The sequence below is a fragment of the Hyla sarda genome, chromosome 10 (genome assembly GCF_029499605.1).
Source record: "Hyla sarda isolate aHylSar1 chromosome 10, aHylSar1.hap1, whole genome shotgun sequence".
Taxonomy (NCBI): domain Eukaryota; kingdom Metazoa; phylum Chordata; class Amphibia; order Anura; family Hylidae; genus Hyla; species Hyla sarda.
Genome location: NC_079198.1, coordinates 26,114,894 through 26,139,899, shown reverse-complemented (window position 1 = coordinate 26,139,899; position 25,006 = coordinate 26,114,894). Strand labels below are relative to the sequence as shown.

General features: G+C 42.6%; 1 protein-coding gene across 1 annotated transcript in view; it reads left to right on the top strand.

Moving 5' to 3' along the window:
• The first annotated feature begins 1,745 nt into the window (after positions 1-1,745).
• LOC130293623 (potassium voltage-gated channel subfamily A member 7-like) overlaps positions 1,746-25,006 on the top strand; it is an 88,965-nt gene continuing 65,704 nt past the window's right edge. The window contains exon 1 of the mRNA XM_056542521.1: positions 1,746-2,617. Coding sequence (XP_056398496.1) covers positions 2,030-2,617 — 588 coding nt within the window. The 5' untranslated portion in view covers positions 1,746-2,029. The remainder of the gene's footprint in view (positions 2,618-25,006) is intronic.

Genomic DNA, 25,006 nt, shown 5'->3' with positions numbered 1-25,006 from the left:
GAAAAACATTTATATATATATATCAACTGGCTCCAGAAAGTTTTAAACAGATTTGTAAATTACTTCTATTAAAAAATCTTAATCCTTTCAGTACTTATGAGCTTCTGAAGTTTTGTTTTTTTCGGTCTAAGTTCTCTCTGATGACACGTGTCTCGGGAACCGCCCAGTTTGGAAGAGGTTTGCTATGGGGATTTGCTTCTAAACTGGGTGGTTCCCGAGACAGGTGTCATCAGAGAGCACTTAGACAGAAAAGAACAACCTTAACTTCAGAAGCTCATAAGTACTGAAAGGATTAAGATTTTTAATAGAAGTCATTTACAAATCTGTTTAACTTTCTGGACCCAGTTGATATATATAAAAAATATTTTTTTCCTGGATGACCCCTTTAAGCCCAGGTAGATCGAAGAAAATTCTCCACAATACCCTTTTAACGTCTGCTGCTCTGCCTATCTGTTTGCAGAATACAGACATACTATTCAACCTGTATTCTCTCTAATAAGTATATTTCTACTGACATGAATTCAGACTTCAATTCAGTGCATTACTATAAAATACGTCAGTAGATTCATATATTACAAAAATAAGGTGAAGCAGTGCGCAAAAGATAAGTATTCAAATAGGTTGCATATATCTATATGGGCCATTTAAAGCCTAGAAATGAAAGATATAGTAAGGAAGAATATGACAACGCTATCTTTTCTTTCTTATCACACGAAACTAATGCATGAAACTAATAAAGATAAAGATAAAAATTCACTGTATAAAACTATTTTTTTCTAAATATATGGCTGAAGAACATTAAAAGGTACCTCTCATCAAAAAAAAAACTTTTGATATATTATAGATTAATGTATGCAGAATAACTTTACAATTGCATGTTATTAAAAAATATGCTTCTTTCTATTTAATTTTCCACTTTGAAGAAATGACCACTAGGGGTCTCCCTACCAGTCCTGGCAGCAAGCATTTCAGACTCATGCTGGAGTCCTAAACACTACGAGCTGCCAGTCTGCTTTGTTCACAAAGGAGAACACTCAGAGCTGCCAGCCTGCTTTGTTCACAGCCTGTTTGGCTGTGAACAAAGCAGGCTGGCAGCTCTGAGTGTTTAGGACTCCAGCACAAGTCAGAAATGCTTGCTGACAGGACTGATCGGGAAAAATACAATAGAAAGAAGCATATTTTTCATTAACATGCTATTGGAAAGTTATTCGACATTCATTAATCTAAAATATATCAAGAGTTTATTTGATGAGAGGTACCCTTTAACAACATTAGGTCAGATAGTTGCAATAGAGGGGATCTGGTTTTAGATCTTTGCTTGTAGATATTTTTAGTTTCATAGATCTTTTCTAAGTTAGTAATAAAATGTTCAAGATTTTGCCCTAGAATATGATTATAAAAAATATGTATGTAGTGGGTTGTTCCAAGGGGATTAGTTAGCAGGGTCTTATTTTTAGAGGCTGAATGGTAGTGGACTTGGGGCTGGGCTGACCTACAGTCTCCTGTGGGTTCCCGGACATTTGCAGGGGAAGGGGAGTTGGGAGGGAGGAGCTGCAAATGTGTATTTTTATTTTGCATGGAACTGTTAGCATATGCAGTAGAGAGAACCCGATACCTTGAGCTCTGCGAATCTGTTTACAGCACAGAGTGAAGTGCAGCTATTGGTATGAAGGTCTGGAAAGAAGTATACAGACAGCAAGAGCAAATGTGACATAATGTTAATCCCCTGAGCCAGGCAGGCAGGATCACAACACGGAGAGACCAGGCTTGTGAGGGAAGGCTGGTGTGTCTCCTCATTTGATGGATGAAGAGTCCACTGGAAGTAAAGTTTATAAAAGAACGTTAGCGGACCGACGGACATAACATGTGAACTGGTCCCTCCAATCTCAAAAAAAAAAAGTTTTGGAAGAAGGGAAAAGAAAATGTGAAAACTATAAAGAAAAGAAGGAGAACACGTAAATAAAAAACAGGCTATGGATATGATAACTCTACTGGGACTACCTTGAGGACACATGACAGGCTCTCAGTCATGGAGAACGGAGATGAAGTGATTGGGAGCTCGAACCAAATCGTGGTCTCTGATGAGAAGAAATATGAACTTTGCCGTCAGAAAGACTGCTGTGAACGAGTGGTTATCAATGTGTCCGGGTTGAGGTTTGAGACTCAGATAAGGACCCTAAGTCGATTCCCTGACACCTTGTTGGGAGACCCAAGGAAAAGAATGCGATTCTTTGATCCGCTAAGGAATGAGTATTTTTTCGATCGGAACCGACCATGTTTTGACTCAATACTATACTTTTATCAGTCAGGGGGTCGACTACGGCGGCCTACTAATGTACCTCTAGATGTCTTCATGGAGGAGTTGATGTTTTACCAGCTTGGTGATGATGTGATCAGGAAATTTAGGGAAGATGAAGGATTTCTTAAAGAGGAGGAGAGACTTCTTCCTGAATGTGAGTTTATGAAACAAGTTTGGCTCCTTTTTGAACACCCAGACAGTTCCTCTGCTGCTCGTATTATTGCCATTATCTCTGTCATGGTCATCCTGATTTCTATAGTCATCTTCTGCTTAGAAACGCTACCTGAATTCCGGGATGAAAGGGATCTCTCCTTACCGGTAAGAGTTTTATCTACTTTAATTTACTGTATTTGGATTTGTTTTTCTTTTAGAATTACTGGTGCATCTAAGATAAAAATGCAGAATAAAGACTCTCATTGTCTTTATCTCTAAATAATGGATATGGTCTGCAAAATTTACCTTGTGGAGGAATTCTCTAATATGCTGTGACAATTATGTTAATCTAACAGTAGGGTATGAAATTACAGAAAGTTTCAAGTCTTCTTTTCACATAAATTATTAAGAATTTAAGTGTGAGTCTAGCTACAACTTGGGACTAACAGTATCACTCGAAATTCTAAACGTTGTTCAAAAGAGCTACAGCATGTTAAGCAGCTTCAGGTCCCCACATTCGCTTACATGTCCTAAGAAACTTTGATGGTCACCTTGGAGGAAGGACAACAAGTTTATTGTGTAATCTTAATCATCATGGTTACAGTGGTTTGTCAAGTTTTTAACCACAAGACATGATGTCAAGGGTTGAAATCTAAGGAGGTCTCTAAAATGTCAAAGTCAAAGGCTAAGCCAAGAAAGCATCTTCAACTAATCCAATTTTCTTTACAAGTTCTGTAACTCAAAATGTGTTCCAAGAGGACATTGTCCTTGCCCCAATCGGACCAGGTTTATGATAATTTTTACTATCGAGATGCTTGCTGCAAATGAGCCCAGCTTGCCAACTACTGACTTAAAATGACACTCCAGCCACAAAGTGTATTTCATTTGCGGCATTACCAGGGTGAAGCTAAACAGCTCCCCTGCTCCCCCTCTTACCATGCAGCTCTCCCCGTTAAATACTCGGCTCTGGTCCCAGTGCACTGCATTGTGATAAGCCATTCCATGCATGGGTTTGTGTGTAAAGTGGAAGTCCCTTTCTCTATGTAACTCTGTGAGACGCTCATAGAGTTAGGTAGGCAAAGTGATTTCCGCTTCACACACGAACCTATGTGTAAAACGGCTGGTCACAATGCAACTCTCCAGGGCCAGAGCCGGGTGTTTAACAGGAGATTGGAGCCACATGGTAAGAGTGGGAGCAGGGTGGCTGCTAAGCCTCACTCTCTTTATGCCCCTTATGAAATAAGGCTGGAGGGTCGCTTTAAATTGAATGTATTCAGTCGGCCTGGCTTCAAGGAGAACGTCGGCTCCACGTGGCGCAGGATAAAAAAGGAATGGAGATCAAATAAAGTCAAGGTAATTTATTTCCCAAGATGCAACGCGTTTCGCTGCGGGAAAGCAGCTTCATCAGGCATTTTCTCCCCTTTAAATGTAAGGTAGGCACACTGGAGGTTATCCTGCTCCAACTGAGAGTTCACATTAATAGGCTGTGTGCATAAAGTTGGCCATAGACAAAAAAAAAACTCTTGACCCACAGTTTTTGACGGATGAAAAATTTGCAGCAAAAGTTGCGACTTGTCTCCTTATTACCAAGGACAAGAAAACTAAGTGGACTTTAGTGGCTTTGATGCTATTCTAAGCTTGTTCATAATATTATAGCGTACATTCGATTTTCTGACTGTTTCATTGTCCAAAATGTTCCAAATTTATTAAGAGGTGTGCAGAGTTACATAGACTGGACCCTCTTATTCAGTTTGCACCCGCTCCCTCTTAACATGTTTGCCGGATAATCAGGTTCATTCTGTTAAGTCGGGGAAGATAAGAAGTTATTATGGGGGGATTCTGCTACTTTCCATAGTTTATGGATTGTCATCACAGCCTATTGAAACGTAAAACATTTCCAATATCTATGGCTTTATTCATTAATGGTGTATTCACACGTACAGTATCCTGCGCAGATTTGAAGAACAGGATTTGATGCGCAAGATTTTTTCCTGCAGATTTCAATGCAAACTAAATGACTGAACCCAGCTTCAAATCCTACCAAATAAATCTGTGCAGGATACTGTACGTGTGAATAGACCCTAAAACAAACAGTAATTCGATTTCAAAGACAGTCTTATATATTGGTAAATCGAAACAGACTGAATATATGCCAATGTAAATGCCCCCAAAGTGATAACATATTAGGATGCATTCATGTGTCTATGCCATTAGCATTTTCGCTGGTTTTAAAGATGTTAACTAGAGATGAGCGAACTTACAGTAAATTCGATTCGTCACGAACTTCTCGGCTCGGCAGTTGATGACTTATCCTGCATAAATTAGTTCAGCTTTCAGGTGCTCCGGTGGGCTGGAATAGGTGGATACAGTCCTAGGAAAGAGTCTCCTAGGACTGTATCCACCTTTTCCAGCCCACGGGAGCACTGGAAAGCTTTACTAATTTATGCAGGAAAAGTCATCAACTGCTGAGCCGAGAAGTTCGTGACAAATCGAATTTACTGTAAGTTCGCTCATCTCTAATGTTAACCATGAAAGAAATAATTTTCTATACAGATAATCAACCCTACTGCAAATATCATCCCTGGGAATTGTTGCCATTTACCGTATTTTTCGCCGTATAAGACGCACTTTTTCTTTCCCAAAAAGTTGGTGCGTCTTATACGGCATATACACACCTATCGGGTCGGTCCCTGCAGCCATCAACGACCAGGACCCGCGGCTAATACAGGATATCACCGATCGCGGTGATGCCCTGTATTAACCCTTCAGACGCGGCGATCAAAGCGGACCGCCGCGTCTGAAGCGAAAGTGACACTAACCCGGCTGCTCAGTCGGGCTGTTCGGGACCGCCATGGTGAAATCGCGGCATCCCGAACAGCTTACAGGACACCGGGAGGGACCTTACCTGCCTCCTCGGTGTCTGTTCCGTGCCGGGATCCCCTGCATGGCGGCGCTCTCCTTCGACGTCATCACGTCGTCGCGCACGCCGTCCCGTCATCCAATAGGATCGGCGTGCGTAGCGACGTGATGACGGCGACGTGATGATGGCGACGGAGAGCGTGGATCCCGGGGAAGAAGACATCCGGAGCGTCGGGGACACCCCGGGGATGCGGCGACAGCGATGGAACGACATCCAGGGCAGCGGTGACGGGTCCGGAGCGGCGGGGACACGTGAGTATTACCTCCTATCCAGTGGTCTTCAACTTGCGGACCTCCAGATGTTGCAAAACTACAACTCCCAGCATGCCCGGACAGCCAACGGCTGTCCGGGCATGCTGGGAGTTATAGTTTTGCAACATCTGGAGGTCCGCAGGTTGAAGATCACTGTTGGGTGCAGAATCTTTTTTTTTTCTAGATTTTGCACCTTTAAAATTGGGTGCGTCTTATATGCCGGTGCGTCCTAAAGGGCGAAAAATACGGTACTTTCTCATACAAAAAGTGCTATCCTTATTTTAATAATAATACATTGGAACATATTGGCTTCAGTCAGGACTGATCAACTCACTAACATATAAGTAACACTAAATATTATAGTATTAAAATTAGTCTTCAGCCATCTTGCTTATTTGGGGTCACACAGTTTATCATGAACAAGTGGATTATGGCACTTCTCTATGCAGGGTGTTATGAACCTGAGGAGCTAGTTAGGATGAAGCGCCATAAACTCCACATCTTGGAACCCTAGACAAGTTAAAGGGGTACTCCGGTGGAATTTTTTTTTAAAAATCAACAAGTGCCAGAAAGTTAAACAGGTTTGTAAATTACTTCTATTTAAAAATCTTAACCCTTCCAGTACTTATCAGCTGCTGTATACTGCAGAGTAAGGTCTTTACTTTTTGAATTTCTTTTCTGTCTGACCACAATGCTCTCTGCTGACACCTCTGTCCATGTCAGGAACTGTCCAGAGCAGGAGCTAATCACCATAGCAAACCTATCCTGCTCTGGACATTTCCTGACACGAACAGAGGTGTCAGCAGAGAGCACTGTGGTCAGACAGAAAGGAAATTCAAAAAGAAAAGAACTTCCTCTGGAGCATACAGCAGCTGATAAGTACTGGGAGGATTAAGATTTTTAAATAGAAGTAATTTATAAATCGGTTTGACTTTCTGGCACCAGTTGATTTAAAAAAAATTAGTTTTTCACCGGAGTACCGCTTTTAATTTAAATTGATGTTCTAATATGTAGTTAATATGAAATACAGCATAGAAACAAGGGCATAAACAGGTGAGGCTGCTGCAGACTCACCATTTTGTCACTCATATCAGGTTCTCCAGCATCAAGATTAAAGGAGTTCTCTAAGCTAAAACTTTTAACCCCTGCTGTGCCCGTGCTGTAAAACTATACATAATAAACTTTCACTTACCTGCCTACGATCCCCCGTTGGTCCGATATCGCCGCCCGTGCTCCGGTCCCTGTCAGCTTCCTCTTCCTGCGGGTCGTGACTTCACTCTGCGCTCAGCCTATCAGCGGCCGTGATGGGACATTGGTGCGGCCGCTGATAGGCTGAGCGCAGAGTGAAGTCACCGACCCGCAGGAAGTGGAAGAGACCGGGACCGGAGAACAGGACGGCGATATCGGAACAACGGGGGATCGTAGGCAGGTAAGTGAAAGTTTATTATGTATAGTTTTACAGCCCGGGCACAGCTGGGGTTAAAAGTTTTAGCTTAGAGAACTCCTTTAAAGGGGTACTGCGGTGAAAACCTTTTTTCTTTTAAATCAACTGGCTCCAGAAAGTTAAACAGATTTGTAAATTACTTCTATTAAAAAATCTTAATCCTTCCTGTACATATTAGCTGCTGAATACTACAAAGAAAATTCTTTTCATTTTTTGAATGCTCTCTGATGACATCACAAGCACAGTGCTCTTTGCTGACGTTATTATAATAAGTCTTCATTTATTGTTGTCCTTAGTGGGATTTGAACCCAAGGTCCCAGCACTGCAAGGCAGCAGTGCTAACAACTAAGCCACCATGCTGCCTTTAGCATAAATCTGCTATGCACGGTTGCTAAAATGGGCAGAGATGTCAGCAGAGAGCCCTGTTCTCGTGATATCATCAGTGTTCCAAAAAGAAAGGAATTTCCTCTGTAGCATTCAGCAGCTAATAAGTACTGGAAGGATTAAGATTTTTTAATAGAAATAATTTACAAATATGTTTAACTTTCTGGCACCAGTTGATTTAAAAGAAAAAAGGTTTTCACCGGAGTACCCCTTTAACCCTTTAAGGACCCAGCCATTTTTCACTGTAGGACCCGGCCATTTTTTGAACATCTGACCACTGTCACTTTAAACATTAATAACTCTGGAATGCTTTTAGTTATCATTCTGATTCCGAGAATGTTTTTTCGTGACATATTCTACTTTAACATAGTGGTAACATTTTATGGTAACTTGCATCATTTCTTGGTGAAAAATCCCAAAATTTGATGAAAAATTAGAAAATTTTGCATTTTTCTAACTTTGAAGCTCTCTGTTTGTAAGGAAAATGGATATTCCAAATTAAAAAAAATTTGATTCACATATACAATATGTCTACTTTATGTTTGCATCATAAAATTGACGTGTTTTTAATTTTGGAAGACACCAGAGGGCTTCAAAGTTCAGCAGCAATTTTCCAATTTTTTACAAAATTTTCAAACTCACAATTTTTCAGGGACCAGTTCAGGTTTGAAGTGGATTTGAAGGGTCTTCATATTAGAAATACCCCACAAATGATCACATTATAAAAAATGCACCCCCCAAAGTATTCAAAATGACATTCAGTAAGTGTTTTAACCCTTTAGGTATTTCACAGGAATAGCAGCAAAGTGAAGGAGAAAATTCACAATCTTCATTTTTTACACTCGCATGTTCTTGTAGACCCAATTTTTTAATTTTTACAAGGGGTAAAAGGAGCAAATTTATACTTATGTTTGTAGCCCAATTTCTCTCGAGTAAGCACATACCTCATATGTCTATGTAAATTGTTCGGCGGGCGCAGTAGAGGGCTCAAAAGCGAAGGAGCGACAAGGGGATTTTGGAGAGTACGTTTTTCTGAAATAGTTTTTGGGGGGCATGTTGCATTTAGGAAGCCCCTATGGTGCCAGAACAGCAATAAAACCCCACATGGCATACCATTTTGGAAACTAGACCCCTTGAGGAACGTAACAAGGAATAAAGTGAGCCTTAATACCCCACAGGTGTTTCCCGACTTTTGCATATGTAAAAAAATATATATATATTTTTCACTAAAATGTGTGTTTCCCCCCAAATTTCACTTTTTTGCAAGGGTTAATAGCAGAAAAGACCTCCTAAAATTTGTAACCCCATCTCTTCTGAGTATGGAGGTACCCCATAAGTATACCTCAAGTGCACTACGGGTGAACTACAATGCTCAGAAGAGAAGAGTCATATTTGGCTTTTTGAGAGCAAATTTTGCTCAGGGGGCAAGTCGCATTTAGGAAGCCCCTATGGTGCCAGAACAGCAATAAAACCCCACATGGCATACCATTTTGGAAACTAGACCCCTTGAGGAACGTAACAAGGAATAAAGTGAGCCTTAATACCCCACAGGGGGTTTCACGACTTTTGCATATGTAAAAAAAAAAAAATTTTTCACTAAAATGTGCGCTTCCCCCCAAATTTCACATTTTTGCAAGGGTTAATAGCAGAAAAGACCCCCCAAAATTTGTAACCCTATCTCTTTTGAGTATGGAAATACCCCATGTGTGGACGTCAAGTGCTCTGCTGGCGCACTACAATGCTCAGAAGAGGAGGAGCACCATTGAGCTTTTGGGTAAAAAATTGTTTGGAATGGAAGTCAGGGGCCATGTGCGTTTACAAAGCCCCCCGTGGTGCCAGAACAGTGGACCCCCCACATGTGACCCTATTTTGGAAACTACACCCCTCACAGAATTTAATAAGGGGTGCAGTGAGTATTTACACCCCACTGGCGTTTGATAGATCTTTGGAACAGTGGGCTGTGCAAATGAAAAATTAAATTTTTCATTTTCACGGACCACTTTTCCAAAAATCTGTCAGACACCTGTGGGGCGTAAATGCTCACTAAACCCCTTATTACATTCCGTGAGGGGTGTAGTTTCCAAAATGGGGTCACATGTGGGTATTTATATTTTTGAGTTTATGTCAGAACCGCTGTAAAATCATCCACCCCTGTGCAAATCACCAATTTAGGCCTCAAATGTACATAGTGCGCTCTCACTCCTGAGCCTTGTAGTGCGCCCGCAGAGCATTTTCCGCCCACATATGGGGTATTTCTGAACTCAGGAGAAATTGCGTTACAAATTTTGGGGGTCTTTTTTTCCTTTTAACGCTTGTGAAAATAAAAAGTATAGGGCAACACGAGCATGTTAGTATAATTTTTTTTTTTTACACTAACAAGCTGGTGTAGCCCCAACTTTTCATTTTCATAAGGGGTAAAAGGAGAAAAATCCCCCAAAATTTGTAGTGTAATTTCTCCCGAGTTCGGAGATACCCCATATGTGGCCCTAAACTGTTTCCTTGAAATACGACAGGGCTCCAAAGTGAGAGAGTGCCATGCGCATTTGAGGACTAAATTAGAGATCGCATAGGGGTGGACATAGGGGTATTCTACGCCAGTGATTCCCAAACAGGGTGCCTCCAGCTGTTGCTAAATTCCCAGCATGCCTGGAAAGCCAGTGGCTGTCCGGAAATGCTGGGAGTTGTTGTTTTGCAACAGCTGGAGGCTCCGTTTTGGAAACACTGCCATACAATACGGTTTTCATTTTTATTGGGGGGGGGGGGGGGGACAGTGTAAGGGGTGTATATGTAATGTTTTACTCTTTATTATGTGGTAGTGTAGTGTAGTGTTTTTAGAGTACATTCACACTGACGTGTTACAGTGAGTTTCACGCTAGGAGTTTGAGCTGCGGCGAAAAATTTGCCGCTGCCCAAACTTGAAGCAGGAAACTTACTGTAAGCCTGCCCGTGTGAATGTACCCTGTACGTTCACATGAGGGGGGGGGGGGAAACCTCCAGCTGTTTCAAAACTACAACTCCCAGCATGTACTGACAGACCGTGCATGCTGGGAGTTGTACTTTTGCAACAGCTGGAGGCACACTGGTTGGAAAACCTTCAGTTAGGTTCTGTTACCTAACTCAGCATTTTCTAACCAGTGTGCCTCCAGCTGTTGCAAAACTACAACTCCGAGCATGGGAGAAGTAGTTATGCAATAGCTGGAGGTACGCAACTACAACTCCCAGCATGCCAAGACAGCTGATTGCTGTTAGGACATGCTGGGATTTGCAGTTTTGCAACATCTGGAGGGCTACAGTCTTAGAGAACACTGCAAAGTGATCTCCAAACTGTGGTCCTCCAGCTGTTGCAAAACTACAATTCCCAGCATGCCCTGACAGCAAACAGTTGTTTGGGAATGCTAGGAGTTGTAGTTTTGCAAGATCTGGAGGGCTACAGTTTAGGGACCACTATATAGTGGTCTCAAACTGTAGCCCTCCAGCTGTTGCAAAACTACATATTCCAGCATGCCCAAACAGCTGTCTGGGCATGCTGGGAGTTGTAGTTTTGCAACATCTGGAGGGCTACAGTTAGAGACCACTGTATTATGGTCTCAAACTGTACCCTCCAGATGTTGCTAGGCGTTTCACCGGCTTCCGTCGGATCCAGCCGCACGTCATCGCCGCCCGCCGATCTCTGTCGCCCGCAGCCTCCGTCGCCCGCCCGGATCGGTAAGTGGATCTTCGGCGCCGGTCCCCGTCGTTTCCCCGTCCTGCCCCGTCTATTGTGGGAGGGCAGGACGGGGAAAACGAAAGTAAACCCCCCCGCCCCCGATCTGCTATTGGTGGTCGCGTCTAGACCACCAATAGCAGGGATAGGAGGGGTGGCAACCCTGCCACATCACTCCTATCGCTACAGGGGAATCCTGGGTGTCTTAGACACCCGCGATCCCCCTTACATTCCGGGTCACCGGGTCACTATAGACCCGTAATGACCCGGAATCGCGCAAATCGCAAGTGTGAATTCACTTGCGATTTGTCGCGATCGCCGACATGGGGGGGTCTAATGACCCCCCTGGGCATTTGCACGGGATGCCTGCTGAATGATTTCAGCAGCCATCCCGCTCCGATCCCCGCCCGGCGCACGGCGGGGACCGGAACTGCCCATGACGTAACTGTACGTCGTGGGTCCTTAAGACCCAGGGTGTCGGGACGTACCGTTACGTCATGGGTCCTGAACGGGTTAAGAACATCAGGATGTTTTGGTAGGGTGCTTTCACACTTTCTGTTCTTATCCAGGTTCTTGAGGCAATTTCTCAAGTCAAAGCCAGAAGTGGATTAAGAGAAGAAGAATATTTTCTATTCCACTCCTGCCATTTACTTGAAAAATTGCCTAAAAAAAACTGCATCAAAACAACACAGGGAATAAGTGTCCAGTAGTTACAAACTTTACGCTCTTTAAAGGGTATTTAAATCTCAGACATTTAAGGCTTATCTACATGATATGCCATAGTTTTCTCATAGATTCAGTACTCCCCTCTTAGACTGCACCTACCTATAGAACAAGAGCCCCACTACCCCCAAGAGTTATAACCCTGAGAAGTGCACAGACAGCGTTCTCCACTCCCCAGCCGGCAGATCCAACCTTTTCACTCCATAGACATATGCAGAGAAAAGGTGGGATTTGATTGACAGCTGGGAAGAGAGGTGCGTGTTGCTGCGCACTTCACCTGGCTGTAACTCCCGATCATATTGGGTCTCAGGAGTGAGACCTGATGCAATCTCACTTTTTGACATAGTAACTAACACAAGCTAGAGGGCACTACTGTGGAGAAAGACCAATTGTGTCAGCATGTACTGTGGAGGCTAGCGATCTTTCACTGTAACAACGCGGAGTACTGATGCCTGGGGGTCCGGAGGTGCTGGGAACCAAGAAACCCGAAGTCACTGAATAGCATACATAAGAAGACAAAAAGGTACCTGCACTCACCGCCAGGAAACAGCAGACCTCATACGAGGCCAGAAGAAGCGCAATCTGCACAAAACTTTGCTGGCAGTCGCCTCCACTCTGAGCGCCCTGCTGTCAGCCTGAAGTCGTATCTGTCCGAGATGCCATAGAAGTTGGTCTGCTGTTTCCTCGTGGTGAGTGCGGGTACCTTTTTGTCTTCTTATGTATCACTTTTTGACATATCTGGACAACATATAAGTTTTTTCAATTACACACGACTGGCAGAATAGAATTATTTGCCCGGATTTAATTATATGTCTGAAACCAAAATTGTCTGTGTGGTGTCCCGGTACCGTATTGCAATACCGTACCTTGTATGGTGGTCCCCAAAGTCAGAGTTCCTACGTTCAGGTAGGGTCCTCCAGGTAGGACAGCCCCTAGTCGCCTCCTCCTTCTCTAATTTTATAATGTTTATGTGTATATATTTGTTAATGTATATTAATCTAAATAACTTTATAGCGTCGCAGGACCTTCGGTCATGTGACTATGTTAATTCCTTTAGTTTATGCTTTAGGACCTTTGGAGGTCCTTGGGTCACATGTTTACCCATAACCCTTTGTACAGAAGATTGACAGTTGTTATGGACCAGTGAGCTTAAGCCCAGCCCCTGCCCATATAAGGGAGCTGTATCCACTGATCTCGCTCTTGCTCCTGAGCTGCAAAGCAAGCAGCATTATCTCTTTGGTTGCTGCTCTCCTGGATGCCGGACTATCAGGACGGATCTGCGCAACTTACAAAGACAAGCTAGGCCAGAAGCCTACCGGCCTCAGCCTGAAACTAAGCCGTGAGTTCGAATCTCAATCCCCGCTAAAGCTAGCGTGATTACTGGACCGAATCTAAACCCCTAAATCCAGTGGATCAGCGCAACAATTACTTTCCTAAGCTTAATAGACTCACGAGGTCCCAACCACTTGTCAAGCTCTAATAGACTTTGTTATATGGACTGTTCCTGTTCATTATTGCATAAAATCTACAGTGAAAATTCCTATCTCCCTATCGCTCTTGGGACGGGTGGCGGTAGGACAAGCATACAGAGAATAGCCCTCACCCTGGCGTCACCAATAGAAAGGGTTAAGAAAGCACCCTTTAGTAACCGCACAGCTACACCCCCATACCATACCCCCAGGCTACCACATCTGGTTTTGCCCATAACAATCAAAGCTCAGCTTTTATTTTACTAGAGCTTGTTAAGATATGAAAGCTGAGCTGTGATTGGTTGTTATGGGCAAAACCAAACAACTTTAGTTTCAGACAAATTGATGATTCTCGGCCATTAGGTCAGTTTTACTGCACTGTAAATGTGTCCATAACTCACACAGACATGTAGACTCTTGCAGAATTGCTTTTTTTCCAGTTGCACCCAACTTTTTTTCTTTTACGTTACATTTTATAAGGTACAATGAAGGGTGCACTTAAAAGGTACAACTGTTTTTCTCTCCGTTTTCCTTTTTTATTAGAAAGTCTAGTCAACTATGCCTTTCAATGCCTACATTGGCCACTCTTTTATCATACCTTCAGGTCATAGAGAAGTCCTTGAAAATGTTTAGTGTAGACCCAGGAAGGATTTTTAGGCATATAAAATAAACATACACTATTAAAAGGAAAAATGTATGATGGACAACTCGATCAGCACCATTAGGATCCATACATGCTACGTAATCTCCGCCCAGGCAGAGATCCAAAGATATTTTTTTTGGCAGGTACATATCAGCGGCGAAAAGCTTCGCTACAGAAATTCAGTAGTGTGTAATGTACATCTGAATCCCAATGGGACTCTGCTGCACTGGAATTTCCAGGTCGAATTCCAAAGCAGAATTCCACTTTGGAAAATCCATAGTGTGCATGGAACATTACACAAAAATGATATCTTCCTGTTTGACCGAAAAATGTTCTGTGTAATACGGCCCTTAGTTGATAATACATTTCACATCAGTACTTTACATTGCATATAATGAGAAGAAATCCTTTGCTATGTGTAGATGTTTATTCAGTTCAGTGTACAACAATTGTAGCCTAAATGACAGAAGATAATTGAGTTATTTTCACAAATAGTGCGTTAAATACATACTGACGTTTTCATGAATGCCTGTTAATGAGGCCTATTGTGCAAAAGATACTAACTGCCCATTCATATCTATGTAGGCTCTATTTCTTTTCAATAAGAATTGTATTGGCATTTTAACAAATATAGAAGAAAATAACAAATTAAAATAACAAATTGAACTTCTTGTTATAGTATGGATGTATAAACATATACAAAGAGAGCAAGACAAATATATAGAAGTTTATGTAGGCTCTATTTCATATAATGCATTCTTTATTTGCGTTTAGTAAGGCTATAAGTACAAATTAAAAATATATTGTAAGTATATAAATATTTATACAAATATATATACATGATTCATTCCGATCAGATATGATGTTGTCTAAGGGTAAATACACATGTGGATTATGTGCAGAAATATGAGCATGCTTGTTAGGATTCGGCTGGCTGGAGGTGGATCCTCTGTGTCAGAGAGGGATTGGCGTGGACCGTACCGGTGGACAGGTTCTAAGTTGCTACTGGTATTCACCAGAGCCCGCCGCAAAGCGGGATGGTCTTGCTGCGGTGGAAGCAACCAGGTCCTATCCACCGGTAACGGCTCAACCTCGCTGACTGCTGAGAGTGGCGTGGGACAGGAGGACTAGACAGAGGCGAGGTCAGACGTAGCAGAAGGTCAGGGCAGGCGGCAAGGTTCGTAGTCAATGGTAACGGCAGAAGGTCTGGAAACACTGGTAAGGCAATCACAGAAACGCTTTAACTAGGCACAAGGGCAACAAGATCCGGCAATGCTGGGAAGGGGAAGTGAGGTTAAAAAGGCGTGGAGCAGGTGGGAGCTAATACACTGATTGGGCCAGGCACCAATTAGTGGTGCACTGGCCCTTTAAATCTTAGAGAGCTGGCGTGCGCGCGCCCTAGAGAGCGGAGCTGCGCGCGCCAGGACGTGACAGCCGGGGACCGGGACAGGTAAGTGGATTGGGATGAGATCCGCGAGCAGGCGCGTCCCGCTATGCGAATCGCATCCCTGTTGGCAGTGTCAGTGCAGCGCTCCTGGCCAGCGGGTCTGACCGGAGCGCTGCAGAGAGGAGAACGCCGCGAGTGCTTCGGGGAGGAGCAGGGACCCTGAGCGCTCGGCGTAACAATGCTGCAGACTTTTAGGTATGCTTATGATGCAGATTTATTATGGATTTTTATCACAGATTTTACCACTTTCGATATAGCAGGTGCAAAATATACAACTTGTTGGGGAATGACCATGGATTTCTCTACTGCCACACAGAAACGCTCAATGAAAATCCACAACCATTATGCAACAGAATAAGAATACCTGAAATACTTAAAATTCTATGAAATTCCTTCCACCCCCTAAAGGTGGTAGTAAAAATTAGATAGAAATAGATTGATAGTCGAACAACCATTGTATGAATGACATTTTAGTGAATATTGGCCACGTTGTCCAAACTGGTCATATATTATCGACAATACTGAGAAAATGATGAATGATCTTTGTGGGAACATTCTGAGAATATTCTTTTCTGACAGATATTTCCAGATAATGACAGTCTATTGTTGGACAATATAAACAATAGCTTGTTATTAAATTTGACCTGCTGATATTTTAGGTTGAAATTGGAGATGAGCGAGCCGAAAGTGTAGAACCCGATTTGGCTCGGAACTTTGCAAATAATTATGTTCAGCAAACATTAGAACTTTTCCAGGTTTTGTTTTTCAAAATCTATCACAGACAGAATTAATGGCGCAATGCGACAGAATCTGGCGCACAACCCGACAAAACATTTCAGGTTTGCATTAGCGAGGGCCATGGTGTTTTAGCACATGAATTCATAGGATGAGGAAGTAGGAAGACTGAGATGACATCAGGGTAGCCCAGAATACTTTTCGTCTATCAGCAAGATCACATGATCACATGTTATCCAATCATTGGTTGCATACAGCTCCCAGGCGAATCAGGAGACAGCATAGGGATGGATCTAAAAGAAGTAATAAAACCCAATGCACTGAGTTTTCGGCTGCCATCTTGGACAGACAAGCTGAACAATGAGCATACACAGAACAACTCACTGTGAAAATACAGAGCTAAGCAATAGAAACTCTACAACATAAAGCAATTTGAGAAAAGCATTGTGCCTGGTTGACCTGCATTAGTGTGTCCAGTGATTTTGGTGCACTACAAAACCCAGCTGTGAGACTGAAGAACAAGCCTGTACAAAGCTATCACACTAGAACACTACAAATCCCAGCAGTGTGATTGCACTATGGAGTCGCTCTGTGCGTAATGACAGACGATACAGGGGCCGGAGCAGCTTGACGTCATGGCTCCGCCCCTCATGACATCACGGCCCGTCCCCTTAATGCAAGTCTATGGCAGGGGGCGTGACGACCACCACGCCCCCTCCCATAGACATGTATTGACGGGGGCGGGCCGTTACGTCACGTGGGGGTGAACCGTGACGTAACGATGCCCCTGCATTGCCCGTCATTACATGCTGAGCGATCTCGCTCTGCGCAGTAATGATGGCGGGGTGCTACAGTGGCGATCCCCGGGTTCCCCAGCAGCGGGACCCCGGCGGTCTGACATCTTATCCCCTATCCTTTGGATAGGGGATAAGATGTCTAGGGGCGGAGTACCCCTTTAAGCAAAAGCAGAGCATTTCTAGCTTGGTTTAATAATAATAAAAAAAAGTATTTCTATCTATGAAGGCAAAAGTTTACTTTATCAGACATTTAAATAAAATAAAAAATAAAATACAAAAATGGCTGGTAAAGGAACGGCTGTAGAAGGATGTGGTAGAGAAAAGAGCACTCCTGCCATGTCAAAGCAAAAGTTGTCAATTTTTTCTAGGGATTGTGTTGTTTCAGAGGATAATATGGCCAACGTGGTTGGCTCATTCCCAGTCATCTCAAAAGGAGGAAGAGTCTGACGATATGACGTTGAGCCGGGTGTCAGTGGATTCATCATCATCTACAGTTACATGGCGTGGGGAAATGTCCATCCTAGGCAGTCTGTTCCTTCATCTCTGTCTTTGCTTTTTAGTGCTAATCAAATGATAACCACGTGGAGGAGTTGTGTAAGGAGGACAATTAGCCTGTGGAGTATGTTGCAGAGGTGGTGGAGGTGGATGCACTGGTCAAGCATAGCACTAGCGGGACTGGTGGTGGCAGTCGTGGTGATGATATTGTAAGGTATGACATGGTGGATATGATGAGGGGGGGGGGGGGGTGCAAGGAGTCCATGATCATACATCAGAAATTCATGCTAAGAGGATTGTCGGAAAAATGAAGAGTTGAGTTGGGAACCGGATGTGGGAACCAGGTGATGAAGAAGTGATGTGTTTAGAGCAGGAGGGTTGTGGTCGTACGACTAAGGCCAGCGCCTGGCCGAAACGCGTCACTTCCTCCCTGTTACCTGTTGCCTCGTTGATGTGAATAAAGCCGTATCTTCCTGAGCTGAGCTGGAGTTCTTCTCTTTCTTCGTGATTAATCTATAATATATCAAAAGTTTTTTTGATGAAAGGTACCCTTTAATCCTTCCAGTACTTATCATCTGCTGTATGCCCCACAAGAAGTTGTGTAGTTATTTTCAGTCTGACACCTCTGTCCATGTCAGGAACTGTCCAGAGCAGAAGAGGTTTGCTATGGGGATTTACTCCTACTCTGGACAGTTCCTAATGCAGAAAGAGTTGTCAGTAAAGAGCACTGTGGTCAGACAGAAAAGAACTACACAATTTCCTGTGGAGCATAGAGCAGCTGAGAAGTACTGGAAGGATTAAAATTTTAAATAGAAATAATTTACAAATCTGTATAACTTTTTGGCTCCAGTTGATTATAAAAAAAAAATTCCCACTAGAGTACCCCTTTAAAAAGCATACAAAATGCACTAGTGCAGTGTGTTTTTAAACAAGCTGTAAGTTACTATGGGTCGCTGTAACTTTGACATTAACTTAGCCATAAAACCACTATAAAACTACTTGAATACATTCATAGGTCTAAACCTAGCATTATTAGACATGGCGGTAGAGTTTTTAGGCAGTGTTATACATGAGTTTTAAGAGTTATTGTATTGCAGGTTCGGTTAGAACTTATTTTGTCGCAAACCAAACTTCTATCAATAGTTTGTGAGCCCAGTAAACTAAACTTTTCAAAAGTTTGCTTAACTCTAGTTGAAATCATCCATTTTTACCAACTTTACTCTAATGTACATGAGTAGCTTAAAGGGGTATTCCAGGTAAAAACGTTTTTTTTATATATCAACTGGCTCCAGAAAGTTAAACAGATTTGTAAATTACTTCTATTAAAAAAATATTAATCCTTCCAATAATTATCAGTTGCTGAAGTTGACTTGTTCTTTTCTGTCTGGCCATAGTGCTCTCTGCTGACATCTCTGCTAGTCTTGGGAACTGCACAGAGTAGAAGAGGTTTGCTATAGGGATTTGCTTCTACTTTGGACAGTTCCCGAGAGACGTGTCATCAGAGAGCACTTAGACAGAAAAGAACAACTCAACTTCAGCAGCTAAAAAGTACTGAAAGGATTAAGATTTTTTAATTGAAGTAATTTACAAATCTGTTTAACTTTCTGGAGCCAGTTGATATATATAAAAAAAAGTTTTTTCCTGGAAAACCCCTTTAAAGGGGTATTCCAGGAAAAAACTTTTTTTCTTATATCAACTGGCTCCAGAAAGTTAAACATATTTGTAAATTACTTCTATTAAAAAATCTTAATCCTTTCAATAATTATCGGCTGCTGAAGTTGAGTTGCTCTTTTCTGTCTGGCAACAGTGCTCTCTGCTGACATCTCTGCTTGTCTCGGGAACTTCACAGAGTAGAAGAGGTTTGCTATGGGGATTTGCTTCTAAACTGGGCGGTTCCCGAGACACGTGTCATCAGAGAGTACTTAGATAGAAAAGAACAACTCAACTTCAGCAGCTCATAAGTACTGAAAGGATTAAGATTTTTTTAATAGAAGTAATTTACAAATCTGTTTAACTTTCTGGAGCCAGTTGATATATATAAAAAAAGTTTTTTCCTGGATAAACCCTTTAAGAGTTTATATACACAGAACTGGTGTATAGAGTTTATCCAAGTTGTCATGTATTCTCTTTGGTCTTCAAGCTTCACAATGTTGTGCCCATGATTTCTTATCTAGTTGCTTACTAGCTGTTTTTACTTTTTCCTTTCTGGTTTTGAAACCCAATAAATACACTTCCTCTCTGCCAACATTATCTGTTGAATATAAGGATCGAGCATGTTGAATATCGATTACCAATTCTTTTGCCCCTTCCTGGATATAAGTCACCACCAGAGACGTCTGGCAGTGGTTTATTCTCCTCTTCTCCTCATTAAAAAACAAACACGCACAGCTCAGCAAGCATGTGTATAGGGCACTGTTTCCCAACCGGAGGTCCTCCAGCTGTTGCAAAACTACAACTCCCAGCATGCCCGGACAGCTTTCGGCTGTCCGGGCTTGCTGGGAGTTGTAGTTTTGCCACAGCTGGAGGCACCCTGGTTAGGAAGGTTGGAAGGAATTGCTTTCTGCCAAACAAGTGTTTAGCCAGAAAAGCTATTCAAGGTGCATGATCACCTTAAAGGGGTACTCCGGTGGAAAACATTTTTTATTTAATCAATTGGTGCCAGAAAGTTAAACAGATTGGTAAATCATTTCAAATTAAAAAAAAAATCTTTATTCTTCCAGTACTTATTAGCGGCTGTATATTACAGAGAAAGTTGTTTTGTTTTTGGATTTTTTTTTTTCCGTCCACAGTGCTCTCTGCTGACACCTCTGTCTGTATCAGGAACTGTCCAGAGCAGCATAGGTTTGCTATGGGGATTTGCTCCTGTTCTGGACAGTTCCTGATATGGACAGAGGTGTCAGCAGAGAGCACCGTGGACAGAAAAAAAAAAAGAAATCCAAAAAGAAAAGAACTTTCTCTGTAGTATACAGCAGCTAATAAGTACTGGAAGGATAAAGATTTTTTTTAATAGAAGTAATTTACAAATCTGTTTAACTTTCTGGCACCAGTTGATTAAAAAAAAATGTTCTCCGCCGGAGTACCCCTTTAAGACAGGACACTAGGGCATATTTTGTAATGCTGGCAAGCCTCTACGCATTATGTCAGTAATAGTCTTTTAGTGCATTCTGTGCTATATTCATCAATGCAGTGAATCGCATATGAGAGATACGGCACAGCTACTGGTACAAGTTGTACCTGACCTAGCTCACCACTTACCGTGTGAAAGGCTGGTGTACATCTTTTGGAAAAGGTCACATAGCATGCAGCTAGAAGGCCATGTCCCCTTTTTGGTGTGTGTGTGTGTGTGTGTGGGTTGGGGGGGGGGGGGATAAGGCTCGAAAACCACTGCATTGAAATGTATACTATATAGCAGTGGTCTTCAACCTGCGGACCTCCAGATGTTGCTAAACTACAACTCCCAGCATGCCCAGACAGCCATTGGCTGTCCGGGTATGCTGGGAGTTGTAGTTTTGCAACATCTGGAGGTCCGCAGGTTGGAGACCACTGCTATATAGTCACAGCTTAACCAATGCAATGCTTTTCAATGGGATGTATAGTGTATCAATTACCGTTCCAGGCTGCACTCATTTTTTTTGTATGGGTAGGTCTACTCATAACTGCATCCTAATTGTTGTCTGGGGAAATCTATGTTATACGCTATCCATAGGATAGGTAGCTGATCGCGGGGGGTCCAACTAATGGGACCCTCTCTATCTCCAGAACAGTACCCCAGCTTTCAGAGAGAGTGCTAGTGTTGCTCGCGAATATTCGCAATTCGAATTTTATTCGCGAATATCGCATATTTGCGAATATTCGCGAATATAGCGCTATATATTCGTAATGACGAATATTCGTTTTTTTTATTTTTTCTTTTTTTCACAGTACACATCACAGTGATCATCCCTCTCTGCTTCCAGCTTATGTGGTGTAAGAAGGCTCTAATACTACTGTGTGAGACTGGTGTGCGAATTTTCGCATATGCGAAAACTTGCATATACGAATTTTCGCTTATGCTAATTTTTGTATATGCAAATTTTTGCAGATGATAATTTTCGCACTCGCGAATATTCGCATATGCGAAAATAAAACGAGAATATTACGAATATGCGAATATTCGCGAATATGACGGATATTCGTCCATATATTCGCGAATATTCGCGAATTCGAATATGGCCTATGCCGCTCAACACTAGAGAGTGCGTGCTGTAGATGACACATGCTCTATTTACTTCTATGGGAGCAACAAAGAGACCCCAGTGTAGCACTCTGGCATCCCTTGCTATAAAATAGCAGTTTCCTTAAAGGGGTACTCCGGTGGAAACCTTTTTTTTTTTTTTTTTAAATCAACTGGCAACAGAAAGTTAAATAGATTTGTAAATTACTTCTATTAAAAAAATCTTAATCCTTCCAGAACTTATTAGCTGCTGAATATGACAGTGGAAACTATTTTCTTTTTGGAACACAATGCTCTCTGCTGACATATCTGTCCATTGTAGGAACTGTCCAGAGGAGCATATGTTTGCTATGGGGATTTTCTCCTACTCTGGACAGTTCTTAAAATGGACAGAGATGTCAGCAGAGAGCACTGTGTTTGTGATGTCAGCAGAGAGCTCTGTGTTCCAAAAAGAAAAGAATTTCCTTTGTAGTATTCAGCAGCTAATAAGTACTGGAAGGATTAAGATTTTTTTAATAGAAGTAATTTACAAATCTGTTTAACTTTCTGGCACCAGTTGTTACTCCACCGGAGTACCCCTTTAACCAATCACCGGATGAGCATGCACTTCCTGCATATTAGAAAAAGTAGGAGCAATGAGGACAGGGAGCCATTGGAACTGCAGTGGCAGATGAGTATGGTGTTTTTTTTTCTTATAGCACCCTAACTCCAGTGTACAAAATGTTTACTTACTAAAATACCCCTTTAATACCACCTAACTGGTGGTTAAGTATTAAAAACACTTTGGTACTTTGATTTGGAACTGAAATTACATCTACTATTGTAGGTCCATGCTTAGGTGTACATTGCTGATCATCAGTCATATCCACATCTGCCGACATGGCTTCCGTGTTTTGAATACTCCATATCTCTTGTTAGGGACGCTACCTCATTTTTATCTTGTAGAGATGATAGGGACATAAGCAAAGTGTTCAAACGTTGCAGTTAAATCACACCGCCAAACTGAGGATATATCCTCCCGCATTAGAAATTCAGCTCCATCTTGAGCTTCCACCCGATTGCTCCCCTCTTGTATTTTATGCAGCCTTTGCCATTGGGAGAAGCAGTGGGTACGTTTCTCCTTTTCTGAAATGGTCATTCATTCTTTGAATACAGTTCAATTGTTGAGTTCAATGTTTAAACAGTATGCAGTAGGCTATTAAAGGGGTTATTTACCACAAGGTGATTTTAGTTCTTACCTGCTAGACAGTAATGGACATCCTTAGGAAGGATCTGTACTTGTCTTGGAGCTAAATGGCTGTGTTCTGAGTTCACCATAACATTGCTGCTATCTTTTTTTTTTTAAATGGTTATTTCCTGTTGGAGCTCCCTCCCTCCATCTACAAATCCCATGATTCCTAGTGTGTAAGTGTGAGGGGACTTTTCCTGCACATAAATTACCCCACCCATTGAAACACACCTGAACTCCCTACCATGCTGTGCTGTAATCAAAAGACCATTGTTCTCTAACCAGGATACCTATAGCTGTTTCAAAATTACAATTCCCTGTAGAATGATCCCCCACCCCTCAACCCACCCAGAGGTCGTTCCACCCATTGAAGCAGACAGGCTCCTTTGAATACCCAATTGGTGATGTAATGTCTCCGGCTGCATCAGAAGAAAAAAAATATATAGCCCATTTGTTATAGCCTGATTGTATGTAAATTGCCTCTCCTCTCAAAGAAAGAAAGCTATTTAAGCTTTCGATGCCAGCTTTACAGTCTTCACAAGGAGATAAATTACCCTCCCCACACAATTCAATGGCCACTGTCAGATATAAAAAAATTTTATATGTTGTACATCTTGGCAAAACAATAGTTTTTCCAATATACTTCTTTAAAAAAAAAATCACATTTTATTCAGGAAAACTGCCTTTGAAAATCCCACCACTAGAGGTCCCCGTACCTCCTGGGACACTGAGTCCCACAGCAGCATGAGCGTGTCCAAGTCCTGGGAGTTGTAGTTTTGCAAATGCTGTAGGCGCACAGCTGAAGGCAATATTGCTCTAAAAAAGAGTTATCTAAACAGTGTACCTCCAACTATTCCAAAACTACAAGTCCCAGCATCACAGGACTGGCAAAGGATGATACACAGGAATGACATAGGAAGATGTAAGTTATACACTCACCATATTGTCTTTGGTGATAGAGTACAGGCAATCTCCAATAATGATTGTGTGTGTGTATACAGTATGAAACCAGAGAGGAAAGGGATACAGAGCGGGGCTGCCATGCTCCTCCAAGAGCAGTGAGTCAGCAGAGTGAGGGAGGGGGAGGAGTCATCTCCTTTGACAAGATGGTAAAGACAGTGGGCAGCTGTAATATTACATGTTCATGATTAGTATTAGGTACTGAGTAACATATAACAGTTTTTTTTTTGTGTGCGATCTGACAGGTACTGCCACTCAATTTTTTATGGAAGCTGTTGAAGATAGCAATGCAATGTACTCACTGCCGGAAGACTTAGGACCCTAATCTTAAGATCATGGGGAGTAGTCAGTCCTCTGCAATTATACACTTATCCCCTATACATATGTGGTGATCTTATGGTTTAGTTTGTGATGCAAAAAGTTTAGTTTGTGAGAAAAAGCGTGTAGTGGTTACCCAGAGAATTTAGTAGTGAGAGTGAGAGTTGATGATGTTGAGGGTGGTAGTCCCGATATATGTCACAGGGCTTGAGTGATGCAAACCTTAGGTTCCTCTTCAGATCCCAACAAACACCTTTTCCTATGAACTTGTATACAAGACTCAGGAAAAAGACCTCTGTAGTCAGGCTTTTGGAAAACAACTTGATTTTACTCCTAATGCAGATCGGTATACAGTGACCCCTCGACCTACGATGGCCCCGACATACGATAATTTCAACATGCGATGGCCTCTCAGAGGCCATCGCATGTTGAAGGCAGCATCAACAGACGATGCTTTTTTATGTCGGGGCCATCGCATAAACGGCTATCCGGCAGCGCAGACTGCTTCAGCTGCCACCGGATAGCCGTTTACGGTGCCCCGTGTGCTCCGCTGATGATCACTTACCTGTCCTCGGGGCTCCGGCGCGTCCTCTTCGGGATTCCCTCCATCGTCGGCGCTCTCCATCGAAGTCATCACGTCGCTGCGCACGCAGTCCCGTCATCCAATAGGAGCGGCGTTTGTAGGGACGTGATGGCGGCGACGGAGAGCGAGGATGCCGGGAAAGCAGAGGCCTTGCCGGAGCGTCGGGGACATCTCGGGGACACGGCGACAGCGATGGATGGCAACATCCAGGGCAGCGGTGACGAGCGGTGACGGTCCAAAG